Below are 26,109 nucleotides of genomic sequence, written 5' to 3'. Positions count from 1 at the left end.
TGTAGTGTAGTGATGGCTAGTGTGAAAAACAAACGTAAAGACTTAACAATTAAAGAGAAACTTTCAATTATAGAACGTTAACACAAATTGCCTACAATCAGCCAATGCAATGCTGCTGTGGAGTTACAAATTTTACAACCTCTTCTGTGCAAGCTATTGAAAAATCGAGACAATATTCCTAAGGCAAAAAAAGAAAAGAAATAAACATCAACTGTAAGCAAAATCATGGTGGAAAAGACTGTCAAGTTTAATCAGCTCTAAAACTTTGGTTCTCGAATGTTTGTGAGAAAGATGCTAGTGTTGACGGTCCTCTGATGTGGCAAAAGGCCGAAGAACTAGCAAAACAATTTGGGAAAAAGTAATTTTGTGGCAACAGAATGAAGGTTTCACCGTTGGAAGAAACGAGAAAATATAGTGTACAAACGAATGCAGGGTAAGCAGGAGGACACTGATTCTATCGCTGCTGAGAGGTGGGATAGAAGGAGTGGCCTAAAATAATTGCTTCTGAATTCCCTTTTGAGTGTGTATGTAATGCTGATGAGACTGCATTGTGTTATTACCACGCTTTGCCTGAACTTGTTCAGAAATGAAAGTGCTAAAGGCTGTAAAACCTCCAAGGAACAAGCAACAGTTTTATGTTGTGCAAGTATGTCTGGTGAAAAGAAAATACTGCTAGTGATTGGGAAAAGTAAGAAACTATGTGGCTTTAAAGGCATCAATAAGTTTCCAGTGGACTATCATTCTAACTCTAATGCATGGATGACTGATTTTCAAAGAATGGCTACTGAAGTGGGATAATAGGCTGGACCATAAAATAGTTTTGCTGGTTGACAACTGCGCAGCACAAATTGTGAATTGTGAGCTCAAGAACATCAATGTGGTTTTCTTACCGATGAATACAACATTAATTCAACCATGTGATCAAGGAATCATTCACACCATGAAAGGGTATTAATGCCATGAAATGCACATAAGAATATCAGAAAACAGAGGACTCACATGAAACTAGTGCCAATGCCCTTGCCAAAAACCCCAGCCTTCTCGATGCCCTGCACCTTCTAGCTATGTTATGGGATAATGTCTCAGCACATATAATAAGGAACTGTTTCCGGCATGGGGGATTTTTAAGATAGTTACCAGAAGTAGCGGAGAACGTTGAACTTTGTCCAACAGGCTTAATGTAAGATAAATTTGAGGAATGGATGAACACTGATGAGGGCATCATTACTGATGCGAAACAGACAGAAGACTACATATGTGAGGCAGTTACTTCCGCAGAATTAGATTTGAGAGGTGAAGGACATGGAGCAGAAGATAGCGATGCTGATAACGATGTTTCCGAACACCAACAAATGCTGAAATACGACAGGCGCTAGATATCTTGCGACGAGGTGTTCAGCATAGGTCAGTGGACTTCCAAAAACGTTATGAATATGAAAGATTCATTAATGGACTTTTGAGAGACAACCAGAAGCAAACAACAATTAGAGACTATTTTACATAGCTGAAAAATGTAAACTGTATTGCAGTGCTGTGTACTGGTATCTGTTTCGCTGTAGTGCATGTAGGTTATGAATAAATACAGTAGGCTTCCTATCAATTTTTATTTCTCGGCTACTGTTATCAATCGGTTAATGTTATCAAATTATCTGCGTCCCAGAGTGATCATGATAAGCGGCGTCCACTGTATACCTAAAAACGACATCAGAACGGTTGAAGAAGAATGGGCGTACTTTAAAACAGTCCTGGTGGAGTCTGCAGAAAAGACCTGTGCAAGAGTATCAGGAAGGAAGAACGATCAAGAAACACCCTGATGGAATGACAGGGTAAAAGATAAAGATAAACGGAAAAAACAAGCTTGGAAAAATGGCTGAGAAACAGAACAGAATGCATAACAGAATACAGGCATTGTAAGGAGGAGTGCTCCAAGGTGGTTCAAGAAGAGAAAAAGAAATGTTGGCAAAAATTCACTGAATCTCTGCAAGAAAATACAACCGTAAGAAAAAAGATCTAATTCCAGTGGGTAAAAAAGAAGAAAAACCCAGGTGAAGGTGCTAACTTTATAAAAAATGAACACGAGGAAGTGATGACACATAAGCAGGATATATTGCAGAGACGGGGAAAATATTTTGAACAGCTTTACAACGTGCAAAATACTTCGGTACAAGGAGAAATCAAAGAAACTGATTTAGTGCAGATGGAAGATAAGGAAAATGAGGTGTCCATGGCAGAGATTGAATGGGCCACTAAAAGAATGAAACTAGGTAAGGCAGTTGGAATTGACAAGGTCACCACAGAAATGATAATAGCAGCAGGAGCAGATGGTCTACAGTGGTTGTATAGACTCTTCATAGTGATATGGAGAGAAAAGAATGTTCCAAAACAGTGGATAAAAGGGGTCATTATACCAATTTTCAAGAAAGGAGATAGGAAGCAATGTGAAAATTACAGAAGAATGACACTGATACCTCATATAGCTAAGATCCTTGAAAGGATCTTGGATAGACAAATAAGAGTAGAGGGAGAATAGGCAGAACACCAGTATGGATTCAGAAGAGGCAGGTCCACATTTGACCCAATACAGTAGAACCTCGTTAATTCGAATTTGTTGGGACGAAAAAAATCTGACTTCGAATTAACCGCCAACACATAATTTGGAAATGCCAAGCCTTGTGGTGTCACGTTACTGCATGCAATGACCTTGATTCACAGTTTAAAATTCTCAAATGCCATGGTAAAAAAACTATTTCCAAAATGTATCCAACAAGGTGCATTAACAGTATTCAAATAATGCATTTGGATAATTCACCGGCAAACATAACCTCATGCAATGAAATCAAAAGAAAGAAAACATGATTCAAAGACGAAGAGAAATCTATACTGGCTCCCCTGTGCAAGTGCTTTATTCATTGGATTACTGTACTGTATGCATTTTAGATACCATATGCTTGCACGGAAAGTAGGAAAGTACCAGATTCCCTTAAAACACCGCGGCTTATCGAACATTACTATGACGGGGGAAGGAAGTCTCTTGCTTCCGTGTGCACTGCATAGCAACACTACAGTACATTTCCCGGCCGGCAATTCTCTCTTTTAAAACCATAAGTCTGTTTGGCGTCAGCATTTTAAAAAATAAAACAAACAATGCAATTTCATCAGCTTTGAAAATCGACAAATTACGACCTCAGTGCTGCATATGATACAGTGAACCACCGTATACTGCTTCAGAAGATCTTTACACTCACGAAAGATTCAAAACTTACCAGATTGATGTCAACCTTGTTGCAAACCGCAGGTTTTTTTGTTGACTTTCAAGGACAAACAAGCAGATAGAGATCGCAGAAAAATGGATTGCCCCAAGGAAGCGTACTGGCTCCATTGCTATTAAATATTTATACCAATGACCAACCACTCCCTAACAAAACAAGAAGTTTCATATGTGCAGACGACCTTGCACTAGCCTGCGAGTGTGCAACTTTTGAAGAGGTAGTACTCACTCTTGACAGTGCTCTGAAGGAATTAGGCACATATTACCAGGCTAACCACCTAAAGCCGAATCTGTCAAAATCTCTGCTTTGTGCTTTCCACCTCAAAAACAGAAAGGCATCAAGGAAATTACATGTCTCCTGGAATGGAACCCTCTTGGAACATTATTTCACCCCAAAGTACCTAGGGGTAATGCTGGACTGCTCTCTCACTTTAAGAAAACACTGTTCCAACATCAAACAAAGTCACTGCCAGAAACAACATCCTGAGAATGCTGAGAGATACAAACTGGGGTGCAAAGGCACAAGTTCTTAGAACCACTGCATTGGCTCTGTGTTACTCTGCTGCAGAATACACATCCCCTGTGTGGTATAGATCATCCCACGCCAAGACTGTAGACCCTGCACTGAATGAAGCTTGTAGATTAATCACAGGATGCCTGAAACCTACCCCTGTTGAGAAGCTACACTGTCTTGCTGGCACTGCACCTCCAAGTATTCGTCGAGAAATCTCTGCTTATCAAGAACGACTGAAGGTTGAGAACGTTGAAGCTCACCCGCTGTTTGGTCCTCATCAATCTCAATCTAGGCTGAAATCCAGGAAATGTTTCCTCCAGACATCAAAGCCCTTGAAAGGACCACTAGATTTTTTCAAAATGGCGCCCGGTAATGACGACGTAGTGTTTTATCCTCCCGAATAAATTAACTGTAAAATGTGACGAAAAGTGCGGAAAATGTCGAAGATTAGTGAAAAATGTAATCTTGTGCGATTCATGTGATCGATGGTGGCATTATAAGTGCAGAAATTGCCCTAGAGACTTAAAACTAATGAAAATGTTGACTGGATTTGTGAGCAGTGTGTTCGGAATGTTGTAGTTGGCAACGGCGTTGACGATGAAGCACCGAAAACAATCGATGAGGAATATAAAAGCGCATTAGAAATTATAAACATTCTACAAAAGAACAATGAGACTCGAAGTTGAAAATCAAGAATTAAAAGAAAGACTGTGATCGCTAGAATTTGGGACTGACCATTCTTCGAGTGATATACCGGTACCAGTAACAAACTCGAGCACGTGGTGTTAAGTAGTTCGTGGATGGCCGGCTAAGAAGAAATCTACAACTGAATTTCCGGAAATAAACATCAGAAGTAGGTTTTCTGCCCTAAATAATTTAATTCTGGAAGAAAGTGATCGCGCGCGTGAAACCAGATCATCGCGATCCGCTGCCGTTGCCATGCCGAGTTTAAAATTTAGGCCTAGAATTCAGATTAAAGACCCAGTAAGGCCTAAATCAGCGAAGGTAGCTGTGTTTGGTGATAGCCAAGGAAGGGGAATTGCGGGAGTGATTAACGACGAGAATATATCAGCAACCGGAGAAATATATCCAGGAGCTTCTATCAGCAGTGTCCTGGAAAACGTAGAAGAAGCAACTAGGAACTTCGGGAGCGGCGATGCAGTGCTTATCACCGGTGGGACGAACGACGTAGCTCACGACGACGCCTAGAATGTAAGATCACAACGTAAACATACACTAGGGAAGCTGACCCACACTAACGTCTTTGTAGTGAACATGCCCTACAGGCATGATTTGAGTAGAGACTCGTGTGTGAACACTGAAGTGGACAAGGTCAATACAGACATTGTTAAAATTTGTAAACATTTTCGGAATACTCAGGTTATTGAATGCAGCAGTTTTGAGAGATACTATTATACAAAACATGGCCTCCATCTAAACAATCAACTAGAAAATGAAACTCAGGATAGTAAGGAATTTCAAGTTACCCAATTGCAACAGTCAAGTTTTAGGGAGGAAGGGGGTCTGAGATTGCTCTTGGTAAACTGTCAAGTGTAGTAAATAAACAATTAAAATTCGGTACATTGATGGAATCTTATGAGACTGATGTGGTGATAGGAGTGGAATCGTGGTTGAGAGAAGGTGTGGGTAATAGAGAAGTATTTCCAGAAGGGTACACAGTCTATCGTAGAGACCGAGGAGATAAAAAGGGAGGGGGGCTGTTTATTCTGGTGAAGGAAACTTACTGTTCATATGAATGGTTTACTGATGAAAGGGATAAAATATTAGGGATAAAATTAGTTTGTGATAATATGAAGGAGGTGGGAATTATAGGAACATACAGGCCTGGAAGAGAGGAAAGAGACATGGAAATATTTGAGAAAATAATAGATTATACTCATAAAAACAATAATAATGATATGGTAATAATTGGGGGAGATCTAAGTTTGCCTGAAGTTGAATGGAATGGAGCTGCAAGTGAAGCCCATGAACAGAAACTGGCAAATAAGTTAATTTGGTAGGATTTACACAAGTAGTACAAAGAACCGACTCGTCTCAATAACTTACTAGATGTATTCTTGGTTAAACCATGGGAAAGGGCGGAAAAAAGTCCATTCGACACTCCATGTCGTACGATGTTGGCATGTAAAAGATCTCTGGTGACACATTTGGTGTTTACCCGACAAAATTAATTAAATCTCAGCCATAGACGCCCAAGAGAGTTTCGGTTTACTCGGTCTGCCATCTAGTGGGGGCCTAGAGTAAAACAGAACGTCGAACTTGACGACCAGACAGCCAGATGGCGTCAAATTGAAATGTCTGCACACGGTAGCTGAGGCCATACGATTATTATTATTTATTATTATTGTTGATAAAACTGAGGTAATTGAAGGAATAGGAGACCGTAAGGCTGTAATAATGGATGTAGGACTCGTATATAAGAGGGTTACACAAGACAAGAAATTGTACAGAAAAACTAAAGTTGATGAATTTGGGACTTACCTTAAATCACAATTCAGTTGTTGGATAAGTGAAGGGAGTAACGTGGATACACTTTGGGCTAAATTTACAGGAATCATTTGGGAAGGAGAGAAGAGATTTGTACCTGTTAAGAAGGGTAAAATGACCTCAGACCCTGTTTATTATACAAGGGAAATAAGAAAATTAAAAAGAAAATGTAGAATAGTAAACAGGAAAATCAAAGAGGGTAGGGAGAGTAGAGAAAGTAGAAAACAGCTAATGAGGGAACTGAATAGAGTGAAAAAGGAAGCAAAAGAGAATTATATGAATGGCATACTTCAAGAGGGTAATGACCACAAAGGGAAATGGAAAAAGCTGTATTCATATATCAGGAATTAAAAAGGTAAAGGAATCCAAATTCCTACAATGATGGGAGAAGGGGGTGAACACTATTTAATAGATACTGAGAAAGCAAACCTATTTAGTAGGGAATTCAGAGATTCAGTAGATGATTGTCAGGAGTTGGAAACCGAAACAGAAGATAGAGAGGGAGAGACACAGAAGGAAACAAGAAGCTTCTCATTCACAAATGAAGATATTTTCAGAGAAATCCAACTGCTTCAGCAAGGAAAAGCAGCAGGAAGTGATCAAATTACGGGGGAGGTATAAAAGACAATGGGGTGGTACATAGTGCCTTATTTAAAATTTCTCTTTGACTATGTCAAATAATAGTGTAATACCAAAGGAATGGAAGGAATCTATAATAATACCAATTTATAAAGGAAAGGGTGATAAAAGGAAACCAGAACTACAGACCAATCAGCCTGACCAGTATAGTTTGTAAAATACTGGAGAGTTTAATATCGAAGTACATCAGAGGGATATGTGATGATAAAAATTGGTTCATGAGGAACCAGTATGGATTTAGAAAGAAATTTTCTTGTGAGGCACAACTGGTGGGATTTCAGCAGGACATATCAGATCAGTTGGATTCAGGAGGTCAGATTGCATAGCCATAGATCTTTCCAAAGCCTTTGATAGAGTGGAACATGGAATATTATTAAAGAAATTAGAGGGAATAGGATTGGACGTAAGGGTTACACTTTGGATAAAAACGTTTCTAAATTCAAGGGTTCAGAAAGTCAAAGTAGGAAATAATGTATCTCAGGAAGAGAAAGTTTGGAAGGGAATTCCACAGGGTAGTATAATCGGTCCGTTACTTTTCTTAATATACGCAAATGATTTAGGGAACAATATAACATCAAAAATAAGATTGTATGCAGATGACATAATTGTTCATAGGAAAATAAACAATATGGAGGATTGTTCAGAATTACAAAGGGACCTTGAAGGTATCCAACAATGGGTTGAAGAAAATAATATGAAGGTTAATGGAGGCAAATCAACTGTTACTACTTTTACAAACAGGAGCTTTAAAACTGAATGTGAATATACTTTGGATGAGGTAGTTATCCTAAAAGATGGCAAGTGCAAATACTTAGGTGTGAGATTTGAAAGTAATTTGCACTGGAAGGGTCATGTTGATGACACTGTTGGGAAAGCATACAGATCGTTACATGTCAGAATGAGGCTACTTAAAGGATGCAACAAAGAATTAAAAGAAAAAAGTTACTTGAGTATGGTACGTCCATTATTGGAATATGCAAACAGTGTTTGGGATCCTCACCAAGATACCTAATAAAAGAAATAGATAGTGTACAGAGGAAAGCAGCAATATTTGTAACAGGGGATTTCGGGAGAAAGAGTAGTGTATCAGAAATGTTAAAGGAACTTGGGTGGGAAACTAAGTAAGAGAAGGGAGAAAACTAGACTTCTAGGATTATATAGAGCCTATACAAGAGAAGAAGCATGGGGAGATATCCGTGAGAGGCTTCAATTGGAAAATAATTATATCGGCAGGACTGACCACAAATATAAAATTAGAAGGAATTTTAGCAGAAGCGATTGGGGTAAATTTTCATTCATTGGGAAGGGTGTGAAGGAGTGGAACAGTTTACCAGGGGTAGTGTTTGATCCTTTTCCAAAATCTGTACAGATATTCAAGAAGAGAATAAACAGCAACAGAGAAAATAAATGAAGTGTTAGAGGGCATTCAACCAGTGCAGGTTATTGTAAAAAAAAAATTATGTGCGTGAATAAATTAATTCCATCCCCTGGTCTAAGGAGTTGGGACAGCCAAAGTAGGGGACTGCCTGTAGGGGTGAAGTACAGTGGGGACTTCGAGGGCCCTGGGACCGCTACGGTAGCTGTGAAGGCCCTTCAGGAACTCTGAAAAGTGGTGGCAAAAGGGGCTCTGGTTAAGACGCAGCAGGTCGTTATGCAACTTAGGTTCCAGAACGGGGGAAAAAAAAAAAAGTAAATAAGTAAATAAATGCAATGTAAATATTAATCTTATACCAGTTGTATAGTATCATTTGAAGTAATTCCACATACTGTATACCAGTTGACTATATTTGTAAGTAGTACAGGAGATATTATACGTAGAATTTTGTAAACAATATAAATTTATTAAGGATGAGCTGTGTGTTTAATAGGAAACATTGTTAGCGTAAATTGTATAATATTGTATTATAGGAAAATTTTCTTCTCTTGTTAATTTAATATTTAGTGCTTGACAATAATGTATTTTAGTGTACCATTTGCCACCGAGGTAGACACCTTATTTGCAAATAAAGAGATTTTGATTTGATTTGAAGGCAAGACTTTCCTTGTGGAAATCTCAGCAGCAAGAACGGATGGAGCCGCGTGAACATCTCCCGGCTGGTTACAATGAAGACTGGAGTGTTTGGAGGTCCCTTAACCGATTAAGAACTGCTGTCGGCAGGGCTAAGTCCTCACTTAAGTTATGGGGCTTCACATCAGAGGACGGCAAGTGCGACTGCGGTGAAGAACAAACAGTGAACCACATGTATAAATGTCCTCTCTGCCCATTTTCATGTTCAGAGCAAGATTTAATGCTTGCTGATGACAATGCCATAGGTGTGGCTCAGTTTTGGAAAAACACCATCTAGATATATAGTAAATTTGGTCAATTTTCCTTTGTTTGTCCATTTTTGTAAGTTTTGTAAATAGTCTAATTATCACTTTATTTTAACTGTATGATTAAGTATGCTTCTAACACGAGTAAAATAAATAAATCGGCACTGACAATACTGTTTGGTACGTACGAATTGATTATAGGCTATAAGTCACGCTTTTTTGCCAACTGTCGGCATCACCAGTGTTTGCGGATTCTACCTCTCTGCACACTGCCTCCTACGTGATATGATGACGTTCCTTAAAACGCCGAATACAAAATAATTACGATTCCGCTTGAACTTAGATACAAAGCACACTGTAGACATCCCGAAGTGGGTGAAAGAGTGCAAAGTTACCCCTGGACATTCCGGAAGACGCGTTCTTTCATGACACGGAGAAAAATACTCTAAAATACTATCCTTTTTCAAAATATAAAGGCAGTTTCGAATTAAAAGCCTGAATTTCGGTATTGGGACCGACAATGTTATTCGAATTATGAATTACCTGTATTTCGAATTAAACGATTTAAATAACACGCAAAACTGTACCTAATGTTTCCGGGAACGAGAGCTGCTTCGAATTAGGCAAGATTTCGAATTATTGAGGTTCTACTGTATTTACATTGCATCAAATGATGGAAACGTATTGGGAATATGGAAGGTCATGGTAGTAACGTTTCTAGATATTGAAAAGGCATATGACAGTGTCCCAAGGTATTTGTTATGGAAAACATTGACAGAGGCGCACCAGTTTACAAGCTGGTCACACTTCATCATTCCACCAAGATGTTCGCCTTTTCCCATCTTTACACACAGTTGTTCCTAGGCATTCCCTTGCTGCTTCTGCTACAGCATCCCTGTATGCCACCCATTCTCTTTCTATATCCTGAACCTGCTTACTGTCTACTGTTTGAAACTTCTCACTAATCATATCCATGTACTTCTAATTTCTTTGTCCAGGAGATTTTCTACCCTTATTTGTTTTCAGACAGATTTCACTTTCTCTACCTTGCTGTTGACCCTGACCACGATGTCACTCAATGCTTCATAAAACTTGTCACCTTCATTATAATCTGCACCCTTACGTGGTGAATATACTAAGACAATTCTCATCCTAAATCCTCTAACTGCCAAATCTACCCACATCATTCGCTCATTTACATGCCTAACAAAATGGTATTCCTGATAAATAGCCCTACCCCATACTCTGCCCTTCCCTTTCTGACATCCGTCAGCCAGTTCTACTTTCTTCCGTAGGCGTTTACCAAGTTGTTTCCAAGGAGTCCCTCGCCAGTCAAATGGGAGTGGGACTCCGTTACTCCCATATGTCCAAGGCTTGCTTAAAATGTTCTGAGCTCTGTAAATTCATGAAGCAGGATGCTACCCTACTTGCACATAGTCCAAGTGAGGATCTCTCCTCTAACGGGTTATGGACCACCGGTGGATTGTCTAGTCCTGGCCGCCTGAGCACAAGGAGGTCCACGACTCATATGTCCGAGATGCCCACTCCCATTCCATAGCAACTGGTATCGGAACTCTCAAGCCCACTTACTAGGCCACTCAGCCGTTGCCCATGGTTCACGAACTAGGACGTGGCTACAGTAACCCACACCATGAACCTGATATAGCAAAGCTAAAATGGTTTGGACACATGATGAGAATGCCAAGAGAGAGAATACCAAAGAGAATATTCATGGATACAGAGACGGCAAAGAGGCCTAGAATGAGATGGGGGAGCTCAGTTGTGGACTGTATTGCAAATAGAGGAGTCGATAGCAATAAAGCACTAGAAGAGGAATGGTGGAAAGATCGATAAGGTAGAGGGCTTTGGTACACTACCCTACCCACAGAGAATCTGGAAAAGGGAATGGATTTGGAAAAAGCATACAGGGTGGAGAGAGGAAAAATACGGGAATGTTTAGAAAAACATCCCATAAGCACTAATTAAAAAACCATCCCAAAAGCACTAATTAAAAATGTTCAGATGTTTTACAATGGTTGTGAATGTAGTGAGCAAGTAGGAGATGGAAGAGGTGTCCAACAAGGGAGTTCTTTTCCCATTGCTCTTATCCAATATGAAGGTACCTTACCAACACTCCATGGTAATCATATTACACTTATTCATCCCTGCTTTTCCACTATACTTCACCATTTCAGGTCTAATTTCATATATTCCTACTGATTTATAACAATGGAGTTTACCATCTTTTCCACTTCCTCGAGCATAATTTCATTATCATTATCCTCCACCCACGAGCTTGACTGTTCTTGTTGTCACCAGGAATACTTCCTTTTAAGTCCAGAAGATTTTGAAAATATACCTTCCACCTCTCCAGCGATTCCCTGGGATCTATCACGAGTTCACCTGATTTACAAACCATTATTCTCGTCATTATTCCGTATTGAAAAATAGCTGATCACAAAGTTTATACAAGGAGTAATGTTAATACCACCTATTCAATACAAATTTATTCCACTATAATGTGGTTAAATACACATGGAAATTATCAGAAATTTGGAGTACATGTTTCGCCCACTATTTATTGGGCATCATCAGCTTCAATCAATCTTAAAACACATATGGTCTAAGGAGTCATAATAACTTACGTAAAAAATATTGATGAATATTTACAAGTGTTAATACTGCGGATGCAAAATGTTTACAGTAAAAACATTGGTATTAAAACAAAACTTATACTAAAATCACATTGAAAAAATGATGTGTTCATCTAAAAGTAATAGTCATATTTTGTTTTTGAAAAGTAGTCCATGCCTAACACTGAAATGGATCTTCTTGATGAGAAGCTTAAGCAATATATATTACATTAGGAAAACAGAATATCAAAAATAAGGCGCCAACAGGATAAGAACAAGACGGTTAAAAGAAGCAGTAAAAGTTCATATTTGAGGCCAATATTTAAAATAAGGATGGAAAGAAGTAGTTGAATTGAAGGCAGTGTAGTTTATGACGTCTTGGAAAATTGGATTAAAATAGTGGTATGTCGTGAAGTGCTGAAAAACACCGAAGAATGTTCAATATTTTTTACGTAAGTTTTTATGACTCCTTAGACCATATGTGTTTTAAGATTGATTGAAGCTGATGATGCCCAATAAATAGCGGGCGAAACATGTACTTCAAATTTCTGCTAATTTCCATGTGTATTTAACCACACTATAGTGGAATAAATTTGTATTGAATAGGTGGTATTAAAATTACTCCTTGTATAAACTTTGTGTTCACCTGATTTACCGAACAGTTGTTCCTAGGTGTTTCTACTATAGCATCCCTGTTCCACTCTCTCTATATTCTGAACCTGCTTACAGTCCATTGTTTGGAATTTCTCGCGAATCATATCCATGTACTCTAATTTCCTTGTTCTGGAGATTTCCTACCCTTATTTGTCTGCAGACAGATTTCACTTTCTCTATCCTAGGTCTAGAGATATTTAGTTTGCTACAGATCAGATAGTGGTCTGTGCCATCAAAAAATCCCTGGAATACCCACACATTCATAACAGATTTCCTGAATTCAAAGTCGGTTAATATACAGCATACCTGCCAACTTTACAAAACCAAAAAATCAGGAGACATAATCGGTCAAAACTGCTTGTTCTACATGCCTTGGGTAATACATACTTCATCCTAGCAAGCCCCATGCATTATGTCATCAAGTCCACATTTAAATTAATACATCTTTCCAGGGAAACTTGAGTGGAATCTAAATCCACAAATATTTTACTCTTGTATGTATTCATATTAAGTGATACCTAAATATAGACGGCCTGAACCATGTTCGTGTTTTAGTCACCCGATTAAATATCCTCTCACATTCAGCGTTACTGTGAGGGATAGTTAAAATACCAAGCATAACAAGAACTAATCTTTCAATCTTGCATTCTCTAGCATTTCACCACCACTTGTTAATTTTCCCCACCATTGACCACTGCACATCAATTCTTTCTTCCATTAAGATCTCGTGTAGTATATCATCTATCTGAAATGCACAGAACTGGGACTAACTCATCGAAGGCTTCATGTTCTTCATTTGCATTCAGTAACGCTAGAAACTTAGCCACAAAATACATCGCAGAAGAAAATGTAGCCTTGGATGCAGACTTAATATGTGCAACTGTTTCATTCTACAATGGAAACTTGGACAATGAAAGTAGTTTCAAAATTATGAGAAAAATTCCTGATCATGCTTCAGATGCTCTATGAATTGGGAAGTGCAAGTGCAATTATCAATGACCAAGTCACAAAAATTCATCTGGTTTCCTCTGCTGTGGAGGATTTAACCACTGAAGGTTGTACAAATTTAGATATCAAAATCCTTAATGTGTCCAGCAACAGATCTTGCAGTAAATTGATGTGAGGTACACTTGACTGCAAAATTAAATTTGATTTGTCAAATGCAGGCGTAACATTTGATAAAAGCAGGAACATAAAAAACCTCTCTTCATGAGACAGACTGCACTTAACGAAGGAATCCTCTTCAATTGTTTTGGGTGAAGAACATGGGATTGGTGATTCATTGGCTCTTTCTTGAAGGGGCAGTACCCTCTACTGATGTTTGTTTCGTCTTTGGAATATGGTAAGTTTTGAGACTTCCAAACTCATCTGTCTTACCAGACTTCACTTCATAATTGAGCAGAATGGACAAAGGCTGCCACTGTTCCAACAACCTGGATAAACATTTGCCCACAGAAAGCCAACCTGCACAAATACTAAAATACTAATACAGACCAATACAAGATTAATTACGGAGAAACTTTTGCTACTTGTGCCATATTTTGTAATGTTCACAAAAATGAACATAATCTCACCCTTTACTCTGCTATAAACCTTTCTGAATTTACAAAGCTCATTGCTTGCACCTCTTAACCCGCCATTGGCCGAGGGGCGAGTGCGGCGCTCACTTTCAAATTAATTTTGCTGTAAAAGCCCGGAAACCGCAGGTAGTGAGGTGTAACTATGAGTAGCTGTTCATTGGAATATCTGGAGTGAGGGGGATTAGTCACTACCTAAATCAATAATCTTCAGTGACTTCATTGTCACTGAACTGTACACTACTACGTGCCAGTGAGCAGAGCGCTCACCCTAGACTATCTGCGTTACGCATTTTTACTGATTTTGTTCTCGATTTTTGTATTTTGTATTTAGCTTGGCAAATCTTACAATAAATTCTTATGATTAATAATCCAGTTCTAATTATTTTTCTCATTTTTATGAGAAGTTTATTTTTGAAATTGTGAATGATGAATATCAAATGGACAATTGGCTTGAAGAGGAACTGGACCATGAAGAGAATAGATTTCAGAACGGTAACAGTTCTTCTGATGATTCTCCGAGGTAAATGAGGTTGGAAATACTGGACAAAATAGCGAAGTGAACAATGTGCTAAAGAGATGAAGAGGAAAGAATTGCTGTTAGTTTAGGGCCTTATTACACTTACAAGACAACACAATGGATAAGCCAAGTACCAAAACTGTGCAGACGCAGCAGACCAAGGGGGAGCATCGTAATTCACGTTCCAGGAGTGACAGGGAAGGCCAGTGTCGGTTCTTGAAGATATATTTTTGATGGTTATGAATTTCATGTTTTTGGTCCGTATTGAACAATATATAAGTAATAATAATAATAACTTAAATGTTTCCACCTTTTCAATACAATATATTCACAAATTTACAAAATTATACGGTACTAGTTTCGACCCATCTAGGGGTCATCATCAGCCGTATTGGAGCAAAGATCATTTGTGGCGAAATCCTAAGACAGTATTATTTTAAAGAATAACAAGTGAAATGAGATGTTATGGTAATAGTTAATAATACAAGGAATATACATAATAAGAGGTTTTTAACAAAGAATCAAGTATAAATGGGGTGTTGTAAAAATTATAATCATGGAAATCAGTAAGTTCTTGTATTGAAATGAAATATGGCTTAGGAAGAGGGCTTAAGGTGGGGCTGAAGGGTGCGGGAGAAAGTGTAATTGTTTTGGAAAAGTACCTTTGATTAAATTTAGGATTGAGTTTAGGTTGGCTGCATTATTGTTTCTGAGGAAAGTGATAAATAGATCGAAGAGTATGTTGGGTTTCTCTGAGATTTCATTGAGATTGTGACTGGCATTAAAGTATTGGTCTAGGTGTATGTAGTAATTTTCCATTATGTTCAGTAAAGGGCCCTTGTTTGCTAATACGAGGATGTCCATGTCTTGTTCAATATTGGTGAAATTATGGTTATAATCTTGCATGTGTTGGCCGATGGCTGAAAACTTGTTGTATTTTATTGCGTTAGTGTGCTCGTGGTATCTGATAATGAAGTTTCTCCCGGTTTGCCCGATGTAGGTTTTTTTACAGGTGGTACATTTGATCCTATAAACTCCTGATTTTAAAAAACTGCTGGTCTTGTTGATGTGTGAAGTATTGTATAAAACATTCATGTTCTTATTGTTGGTTTTGAAGGCTATTTTAACGCCTTGTTAAAATAGCCTTCAAAACCAACAATAAGAACATGAATGTTTTATACAATACTTCACACATCAACAAGACCAGCAGTTTTTTAAAATCAGGAGTTTATAGGATCAAATGTACCACCTGTAAAAAAACCTACATCGGGCAAACCGGGAGAAACTTCATTATCAGATACCACGAGCACACTAACGCAATAAAATACAACAAGTTTTCAGCCATCGGCCAACACATGCAAGATTATAACCATAATTTCACCAATATTGAACAAGACATGGACATCCTCGTATTAGCAAACAAGGGCCCTTTACTGAACATAATGGAAAATTACCACATACACCTAGACCAATACTTTAATGCCAGTCACAATCTCAATGAAATCTCAGAGAAACCCAACATACTCTTCGATCTATTTATCACTTTCCTCAGAAACAATAATGCAGCCAACCTAAACTCAATCCTAAATTTAATCAAAGGTACTTTTCCAAAACAATTACACTTTCTCCCGCACCCTTCAGCCCCACCTTAAGCCCTCTTCCTAAGCCATATTTCATTTCAATACAAGAACTTACTGATTTCCATGATTATAATTTTTACAACACCCCATTTATACTTGATTCTTTGTTAAAAACCTCTTATTATGTATATTCCTTGTATTATTAACTATTACCATAACATCTCATTTCACTTGTTATTCTTTAAAATAATACTGTCTTAGGATTTCGCCACAAATGATCTTTGCTCCAATACGGCTGATGATGACCCCTAGATGGGTCGAAACTAGTACCGTATAATTTTGTAAATTTGTGAATATATTGTATTGAAAAGGTGGAAACATTTAAGTTATTATTATTATTACTTCTTGAAGATATAACCTACCATATGAATGTACAGATGAGAAAATTATAGGAAAGTACATGGGTATATCAGATATGGTTGATACAATCTAGAAGAAATTGAAGCCCTTATGGGATTGCTTTATCTGGACGGGGTGATGAAATCTTCCCACATAAGCATGTTAGATTTTTGGGCAAACAACGCAACTGCACCTCTAATATTTCATTTGGTTATGAGCTACAGATGCTTTTATTTATTGCTTAGTGCTCTTCGCTTTGAGAACATTTTCTTTACATTGCTGGAATAAATTCACAAATCATTACGAACTGCAAGAGTGGAGAAAAGCTTCCAAAAAGAAAATTCCTGAAAACCTTGGGTCTAGATCTCAGAAAGACACGATCTACAAAGCGATCTACCGGGCGAGTTGGCCGTGCGGTTAGGGGCGCGCAGCTGTAAGTTTGCACCCGGGAGATAGTGGGTTCGAGCCATATTGTCGGCAGCCCTGGATATGGATTTCCGTGGCTTCCCATTTTCACACCGGGCAAATGCTGGGGCTGTACCTTAATTAAAGCCAAGGCAGGTCCCTTCCTACTCCTAGGCCTTTCCTATACCATCGTCGCCATAAGACCTATCTGTGTTGTTGCAGTGTTAAATTGTAAACGAAAAACTGTCTGCTGCTTAAAAACAGAATAAAAAATATAAACCTCCCTAAAAATATAACAAAGAAAAAATAGTCTACAAAAGTTAAGAAAAAAATGGCGTATGGCTTTTAGTGCTGGAAGTGTCCGAGGACAAGTTTGGCTCGCCAGATGCAGGTCTTTTGATTTGACGTCCGTAGGCGACCTGCGCGTCGCGATGAGGATGAAATGATGAAGGCGACACATACACTCAGCCCACGTGCCAGCGAAATTAACCGATTAAGGTTAAAATTTCCGACCCTGCCGGGAATCGAACCTGGGACCCCTGTGACCAAAGGCCACACGCTAACCATTTAGCCATGGAGCTGGACAGTTAAGAAAACCTCACAAATGATGATAGGTAAGCGCCGCACTCACCCTCGACCATCCGCGTTCGTCCGTTAGGCTCGACCAATGGCGGGTTAAGTGAATATCTAAGATGTTGAAATAACTTATTAGTAATGGCACAACATTGTTCCACCATTGTCACCGTATTTTCTGAGATTTGTTCGTATGACACGCACAAAATTATTAGACTGTCCTGGTAGTGCTAAATACTCTTTCTTCCTGTATAAGCAGCAACTAGTTCTACAGACTTGCCGAGTGGCAGAATCAATCAATCAAACCAATACAACAAATATGCTGACGAGCTTCTTTCAAAACTGCTAGAAGTCCACATTTTTCTGCCATGTCACAACAGAATGCCAGACAGTTCTTAATTAGCATTTTAATTCCAACTGCAACAATAGCAGCTTTCCTATGATACGTCCTGTCGAATCCCCCTCCAATGCTGGTACCGATAAAACAGTACTTGTAATACTTTCCCGAGCAGCATCATAAAATGTAACCACAATAGGATACAACATGGAATTGGTATCATTGCTTCCAGGTGTCGACAAGGAAAATAGACTGTTCTGTAAACAAGTAACAATGTCCTGTGTTACAGTACAAACCATTTCGTTTAGGACACATTTTTCTGTGACCACAACCATACTTTTTTTTGCGATTTCCGACATACGAAAAATCCTTCTGAGGAAAGCTCCTGCATGATCAGCTGCACTCAATGGAATGTTGTGTTCCACTAAAAAAGAAGTAAACCCACTACCTTTATTGCAGCCTAAAAATTATCTCCAGCTTTGGCAAAAATACTGTTTATTTTCTGATTTTCTTCCTTAGACTTCAAATTACCAAGACATTTAACACACTTTACATGATTAATCAGGTAGTTTTTGCCACCATATGCTATGTTAATATCACAAGAGTACACGATAGAAAACGCAAATTTGTCACCTTTTCTCGATTTCAGCATACGTGGGAAACGTAAACAATAGGCTTCCCTAAACACCTGATGATAATGTTTCTTCGTAGACTTTCTCATGATTACTGATAAACATCGATCATAAGACAAAATAAGCAACGAACACAATTCACGTTACTCCACAACTTTGCAATATGTGACAAATATGAAGCAAATTAAGCGATGAACATAATTCACATGTTTTTTCATAACTACAACATGACCCATGCATTGTAATTCATGGTGAAGAACAAAAGTATTTTTTATACAGGACAGTAAATATTATCAAACGAAGCAATGAAAAGAACAAGCATATGGCTACTGAAGAGCCAGTCTCTTCAAACAAACAAACCAATATAAACCGACTGGGGCACACCTCGTATCCCAGTCGAAGAGTGTAATGATTGGACGACTATATATCAGAGCGATCTATTGAATATTCGTTGGTCACACAGCGCGTATCGGCGGCGTACGGAAGCTTGTTCTGGCGCAAAAATTATAAAAAGATCTTGGCAAGTAAAATCGTAAATGTTCATCCGCACAACACTGTCTTTCCATAAATTTTACGGACAAAGTGTAAAAGTTGGCAGGTATGGATCGATCTTAACAGAGTCTAATTGTTGTACAGGCTGTTCTATCAGTACACATTTAGGTAGTAACTGTACATTACAAACGCGGAAGCTTTTACATGTAACTGAATGATCTAATTCAAACAATAACCAACCTGAAGATACGAAATAGCTGATCGATTTCCGAATCTCCCTGGAACAACGGCTTCTTTGTGGCCATCTCTGCAAAGATGCATCCAATGGACCAGATGTCAATGGGGCAGGAGTACCGGGTAGATCCAAGAAGAACCTCCGGAGCTCGATACCACAAAGTCACCACCTATGAAAAGATCCAGCATGTGCAATGAAATTCACATTCAACACCCTTCAAGGAATTTTCAGAATCTGGAGTGATACCAGAACAAACTCTACTTCACCTGTTAATGAAAACACAATTTGAATGGTTTGGGAAAATTACCGCAAGTTCACTTTTTCAAACTCTCCCTAAAAATGTCAACCATATCACAAACAAAAGTATACAGTGAAACCTTACACTATAATAATGGCGTATGGCGTCCGGAGAGACCTGGTGCATGTCTTCTTCTAGTAGACGGCCTATTAGGCGACCTGCATATCTGTGAAGGGGGCCCTACCTAGGATGATTTCTGATGTTTAATACGCCACACACACCCAACCCACGAGCCACTGGAATTAACCAATTAAGGTTAAAATTCCCGACCCTCTGACTGAAGGCCAATACGCTGACCAATAAATAAAGGACCATTTATGTTGGTATTCAGCCAACAAGTCGGACAGCCTTACACTATACACACAGAAACAAGGTGAAATTTCCTATTCCATGAAGAATTATTTAACCCTTTCCCGCCCTTAGCGCCCGACTCTTCACTTTACCTTCCGCTCCTTAGCGCCTGGCTGCATTATCTGCACACTTACGCGAGCTATGCGATAGTTTTTTAAAATTTTCTTCGCCTCTGAAGTGTTTATGAGGCATTTATGAACATGCAGTACGATCTACTAGGCTTGGGAAATGAAAGAAGAGTGATAATCTGTCTTGACGTCGCCTGAACTTCCGCGAGTGCGGGTCAGCTGTTTCGTTCGTAAACATGGCGGGATTGAATACTGCGGATACTGAAAATGAGCAGAATATAGGCGAAGAAAGCGACACAGAATCGCTGAGTAGGGGTGGAGGTGAATTTTTAGTGAGGGAATAACGTATCAACGAAGATAATTTTAGTGATAACAGTGATAAAGTGAAAACTGATATTGAGAATTCGGACCTGATTGCAATGCCGCGGTATTTCAGGTAACACAAATATTTCGTTTCATTACTCTGAATGATTATATGGATGATGTTGAACCTGTACATAATTTCGAAAGAGTATTATGTTAGGAGGGGACAAACTATTCAGTGAGATAGCCACTTGTATATACTGTATATCAATGCAGCATTCAAACAGGCACATTCCGGAAACACAGGTACAGAATGTGAAGACACTTGCCCAGGGAAAATAAAAGCTGATATACAGTATACATTCCACTTCCAGAATCACGTGGTTATTGGTTTAGAGCAGTGGTTCCCAACCTCTGCCAGCCGATGCCCCCCTTTTCAGATACGGGTGGTTAACCCTCCCCTCCCCTCCCAACCCCGTCGCTTCTGTAACCTCTCCGATAAAATGACGTGGAGGATATAGACCTAACCTAATGACACTACGTAATGAACTATTCCATTATTCATTTATGAACAAATAATATGAAGTACGTGCTTTATATCTATGACTACTAACTTCATTTTAGCACAATACAAAGAACACAGTTTTACAATAAATCCTTAAATCAGTCAACAAATGTCAGTGAGAGGGTTGACACTGTTTTCTCTTGGTAAGATTCGGTAGTTTGGTTTGATATTTCAGACAGCACAGCGGGGATCACTTGCAACATCAAGCCGACAGCACTGCTTTGTTTTTATGACACTCAGCGTTGAAAATCCTGACTCGCATAATTATTCGTTGAAAATGGGACAGTGACACGCAATGCAACTTTGGCTATTTCAAGATACACTGCAAGAAAGTTTACCCAAAAGTCGCCCAGTTCTAATATTTTGTAATCATCTTTTAGCTGTGAATCACACTTCAAATCTATGGCTTCTTCTTGAAGTTGTGCTGGCAATGCCACAATGTCAATGGCAAACGGATTTCTTGTTAACATCCAGGGCCATTCATATGACGAGATATCGGGAAAGTAGAAATTGAATTCTTGTGCCAGGGAATCCAAATGTGACTGAATTTGCACCTTAAGTTTATTGAGATCACGTTCATTTTCCGGCAAAATTTCATTAAAGTGGTGAAAGGATGAGAAGATGTTTAACTGAAGGCAGCGTTTCCATAACTGTATTTTTTTCCAGGAAAGCTCTGATGTCATCAAAAGGAAGCATAATATTGGAGTTTTTGCCTTGGAGCTTTAAGTTCAAACTGTTCAAAGCTTCAAAAAAATCGCAAAGGTATGCCAATGAGACGATAAAATTGGCATCAATAAACGCTTCATACAGATCGTTCTTACTTTCACCAAGAAGAAAAATTTCAACTTCAGACTAATTCAAACAGCCGAGCTAACATGTTCCCTTTTGATAGCCAGCGAACCTCTGTGTGGGAAAGGAGAGTTTTGTGATCTGCTTGAAGGTCAATACAAAGGGTTTCAAACAATATTATCTGTAAAGAACTTGTCTTCACAGAGTTCGCAATTCTTCTAGCGACTTTTAGAGTGTTATTAAAATCTTGGGGCAAGGTTTTGGCCTCCAAAGCCTGCCTGTGAATTATACGGTGGGTTCCCATGATGTTTGGATTTTTATCTTTGGCCAGTTTGAGAAACCCAGAACGTGACCCAATCATAGCAGATGCACCATCCATATATACATCCACTGCATTTTCCCAAGAAAGTCCATGTTCTTGGAAAAAACTATCAATGGGCAGAAAACACATCACAAGCTTTCGAAGTTGTTTCTGAACATTGGGAGAATAACACCACTTCTCTTAAAATTCCACTGTCGACAAATCGACAGTACACAATCAGTTGACAACAATGGGCCACATCGATTGTTTCATCACACTGAATTGAAAACACTGGAGATGCTTTCACCTTGTGCCCGTTCGCATCTCGTAGACCATTTACAAAATGGCGGCGTAGGAAGGTATGGCCCATGCGATCTATTGAAGGCAATGAACTTCTCATTAATACGGTATATAGAAGACCATGCACGTCATGGAACAGACCAAGTTGGAAGACACTACAGGACAGTAGAGGCTCAATTGGATTGTTTTATAAAAAAATACAGCAGCAGAGTAATTGTTATAAAAAAAAAAAAACTCGCTCTAAAAAATTCAACGGCAGAGGAAGGACGCAAGAACAAGCAAAGCTTACATCTGAAGATTATCCTAAACCTTTGAAGAAGATATTGAATATTTTATAATTGACATTCAAATCAGACAAAATAATTCACCGGCGTACATTATAAAAGAAACGAGATATTACAAAAATAAATAAATTACGGTGAGATATATCTAACTTGGATCCGGTGAGCAACCATTCTGCGATCGGCAGAGAAGGACTCACTACATTAGAGGACCGATAATTTCGTACGGCAAGAAAATTACCCCTGTTGTTATAAATTAATACACATATACGGAGAATTTATTTCCAACTGAAGAAAATTTTGTCGTTAAGAAGAAGCAATAAAACAATGGAATATATTATGACTGATGTCTCCGCAGAAGGAATTTTCTATGTTGTCTGCAGATTTGGAATGATGACTGCTTGCTAAATCTACATGATGGACTGAACTGGAGATAGGCACCGGCAACCCAGATGACCAGCTGTGGAGGAATGGACCGGCAGACCAGGTGACCAGCCGAGGAGAGATGGAGTGGCAACCCGGATGACCAGCTGTGGAGGAATGGACAGCTGATGACCGGGAAGACTATGTCCAACATGAGATCCAGATCCTCACAGAGAGTCGAACCACAACCAAGGAATGGAGCGACAACATCAACGGCAAAAGGAAATGACAGGATAGGAATAGAGATGATAAAAATTATTTTGGATGTGATATTACCTGCACTAATTAACATATTTAACTCTTCCCTTGTAGACAGCACATTTCCCAAAATATGGAAAGCGGGCATTATACGTCCTCTAAAAAAAGTAGCTTCCCCTTCTGAACCATCTGACTACAGAGCCATCTGCATACTTTCTGCTTTATCCAAAGCGCTAGAGTTCATCGCTCATAGACAAATAACAGACTACATGACGACTTACAACTTATTTGACCCACTACAATCTGGTTTTCGTCAAGCACACAGTACTACAACGGCACTACTGAAGGTCACAGAAGACATCCGAGAAGCTATGGACAACAAGGAAGTGACAGTTTTAATACTCTTAGATTTGAGCAAAGCTTTTGACTCTGTTGACATTGACATCTTGCTCTCGAAATTGTATTCCCTCCATTTCTCGGACAGCGCCCTCCTTTGGTTGCATTCCTACCTGCATGGCCGTCGGCAGTGTGTTACAGATAGAATAAACAAATCAACTTGGCGGTCTGTGCAGTGTGGTGTGCCCCAAGGGTCAGTGTTAGGACCCCTTCTTTTTTCCATTTACATTAATGATGTCTCCCAAAACCTAACGCATTGCAAATACCATATTTATGCTGATGATGTACAAATGTACCTACATACATCTCCAAATCTAATACTTTCCGCCATAGACAAAATCAATCAGGATCTAACATCATTTTCTTCTTGGTCTTTGAGATGTGGGCTTAGGTTAAACCCAGCTAAAACGCAAGCCATCATCCTTGGATATCCAAAACTACTCACGAAGGTCAATCGACCAGAGATTCCATCTATAAGGTTGTGTAATACTAACATACCATTCACGTCATCAGTAAAAGTCCTAGGCATTACTTTCGATGATGACATGTCATGGAAAACGCATATCACGAACATCACCCAGAAAATATTCTCTGCATTGCACATGCTGCGCGGGTATAAATACCTATTTCCTGAAAAACTAAAAAAAATGTTGGTAGAAAGTCTGGTTTTCCCTCATTTCGACTATTGTGACGCGATTTATAGAGACGCTCGAGGCAAGTTATTGAGCAGATTACAACGTGGTCAAAATGCTTGTGTGAGATACGTCTGTAACCTACGGTACTATGACCACGTAACTCCTTCATATAACCATCTATCTTGGCCCCGACTAGAGATCCGTCGCACTGTGCATTCCCTATGCCATCTCCATAAAATCCTTCATTCTTCACAACCATTTTACCTTACTTCATATTTCAAATACTTATCCTCTTATCAGAGTCTTAACACCAGATCCACTAATAATTCCATCCTTGCTTTACCTACCCACAGAACTGCCATCTATGATAAATCATTCACAGTAATTGCCTGCCGTGAGTGGAACCTCCTTCCCAAAAATATCAGGGGGTTAAGCGCTATTCACACTTTCAAGGAAGCACTTTGGAGACATTTTATGCACCAGTAAGGATCATCTGTAAACTTGATGCTGCTACTTACAACCATTCTATTGTTATGGATGTCCTGGTAGAGAGTCTAAAATTTTTATCCGATTTGTCTTTAAAATCAAATGTTATGTACTGCCTTTTTTTTTTTTTTTTTACATGTAGGATATTAGTTTTAAGAATTTATCCCTTTTTATGTCTGATTTATTTAATCTTAACTTAATCTTAATTTATTAATTTAATCTTAATTCATTTCATCTTAATGTAATCTCACCATTCTTGTATTATTATTAATTTAATTTGTATTAGACGTAGTTATTGTAATACAATGCAACATATGTATATTTCAGTTCCTGGTTAGATGGAAGAGAAGGCCTGAAGGCCTTAATCTTGCCAGGTAAAATAAAACATTACTAAACTACTAAACTAAACCAGACCAAACATAACATCTAACGAGCTAAGTCTTTACATTTTCTAGTAAAGTAGTTTCTTACAATCTACACCTTCACTAACTTCGGCATGTGCTGATTAATTGGTGATATTTATGAATTAATTAAGAACGTGTGTGAACCATAAAGTGAAGTGTGAGATATTTAAGGCTGTAAGATAAGATGGCAGTGTAGAATTAGAATTCTAATATATCATATACATGCTACCGCACTTGCATACATACAGTAGAAACTAGCATGTGTAAATGAAAGAAGTGTTACTTGTGAAGATCTAATAGCAATGAGTCTATACAACTAGTGAAACTTCGATTAATCTCGTATTAATTGTACAATGATTACGTCACGATTTTACCTGCGTGACAGAGATGAATATAGTTAAGTTACGTATTCCTTTCTTTATAGAAAGAGGGCGTTGAACTCCAATTGCTTTTAAAAGATAAGAGGTTATAAAAATGCGTTTATAATAAGGCAATTCTAAAATGTTTGGCACTTAGTTTTAAGAGTAATCGGCGATATGCGTACGGTAATAAGCGTGCCAGTGGTGTGATAATATATATTGGAATGGTATTAAAATATGGTTATTTCTCGGAGTATATTAAGGAATATTTGAAATGCAGATGTTTATGTACTGCGGTATGAGAAAGAATTGCTATTTGCCGAGGAAACGTTGCGTTAGATTTACATGAGGCGAGTTCTGTGTCACATGGAAGAGTATGTCAAATGAGTGCACATCGCGCAGATGACACATTTTAAGGTAAGATCGACATGTATTATGGTAGAATTGTGAATCGTGACAGTTTTATCTGACTTTTGTAAATGATATGTAGCGAATACGAGAGAGTTCTTTAACATATGGTTTAACGAGGCTCATGACTAAGTACACGTGATATTCTTTGGTGCGGTGACATTTCAATATAATACGTATTAATTTCATTCTGTACTGACCATACGAGTTGAGTAGCTCGTACACATGAGAGATATTGAATAATATGAGATAGCTAAAGCACATT

The 26,109-nt window shown here is 38.6% G+C and overlaps 1 protein-coding gene across 1 annotated transcript in view; it reads right to left on the bottom strand.

Moving 5' to 3' along the window:
- Positions 1 to 26,109, bottom strand: part of Cdk1 (Cyclin-dependent kinase 1) — a 224,788-nt gene that overhangs the window by 63,949 nt on the left and 134,730 nt on the right. The window contains exon 5 of the mRNA XM_067159281.2: positions 19,285 to 19,448. Coding sequence (XP_067015382.1) covers positions 19,285 to 19,448 — 164 coding nt within the window. The remainder of the gene's footprint in view (positions 1 to 19,284; positions 19,449 to 26,109) is intronic.

This window comes from Anabrus simplex, chromosome X (assembly GCF_040414725.1).
Source record: "Anabrus simplex isolate iqAnaSimp1 chromosome X, ASM4041472v1, whole genome shotgun sequence".
Taxonomy (NCBI): Eukaryota; Metazoa; Arthropoda; class Insecta; order Orthoptera; family Tettigoniidae; genus Anabrus; species Anabrus simplex.
Note: the sequence above shows the minus strand (reverse complement) of the source record. Positions and strands in the feature narration are given on the sequence as shown.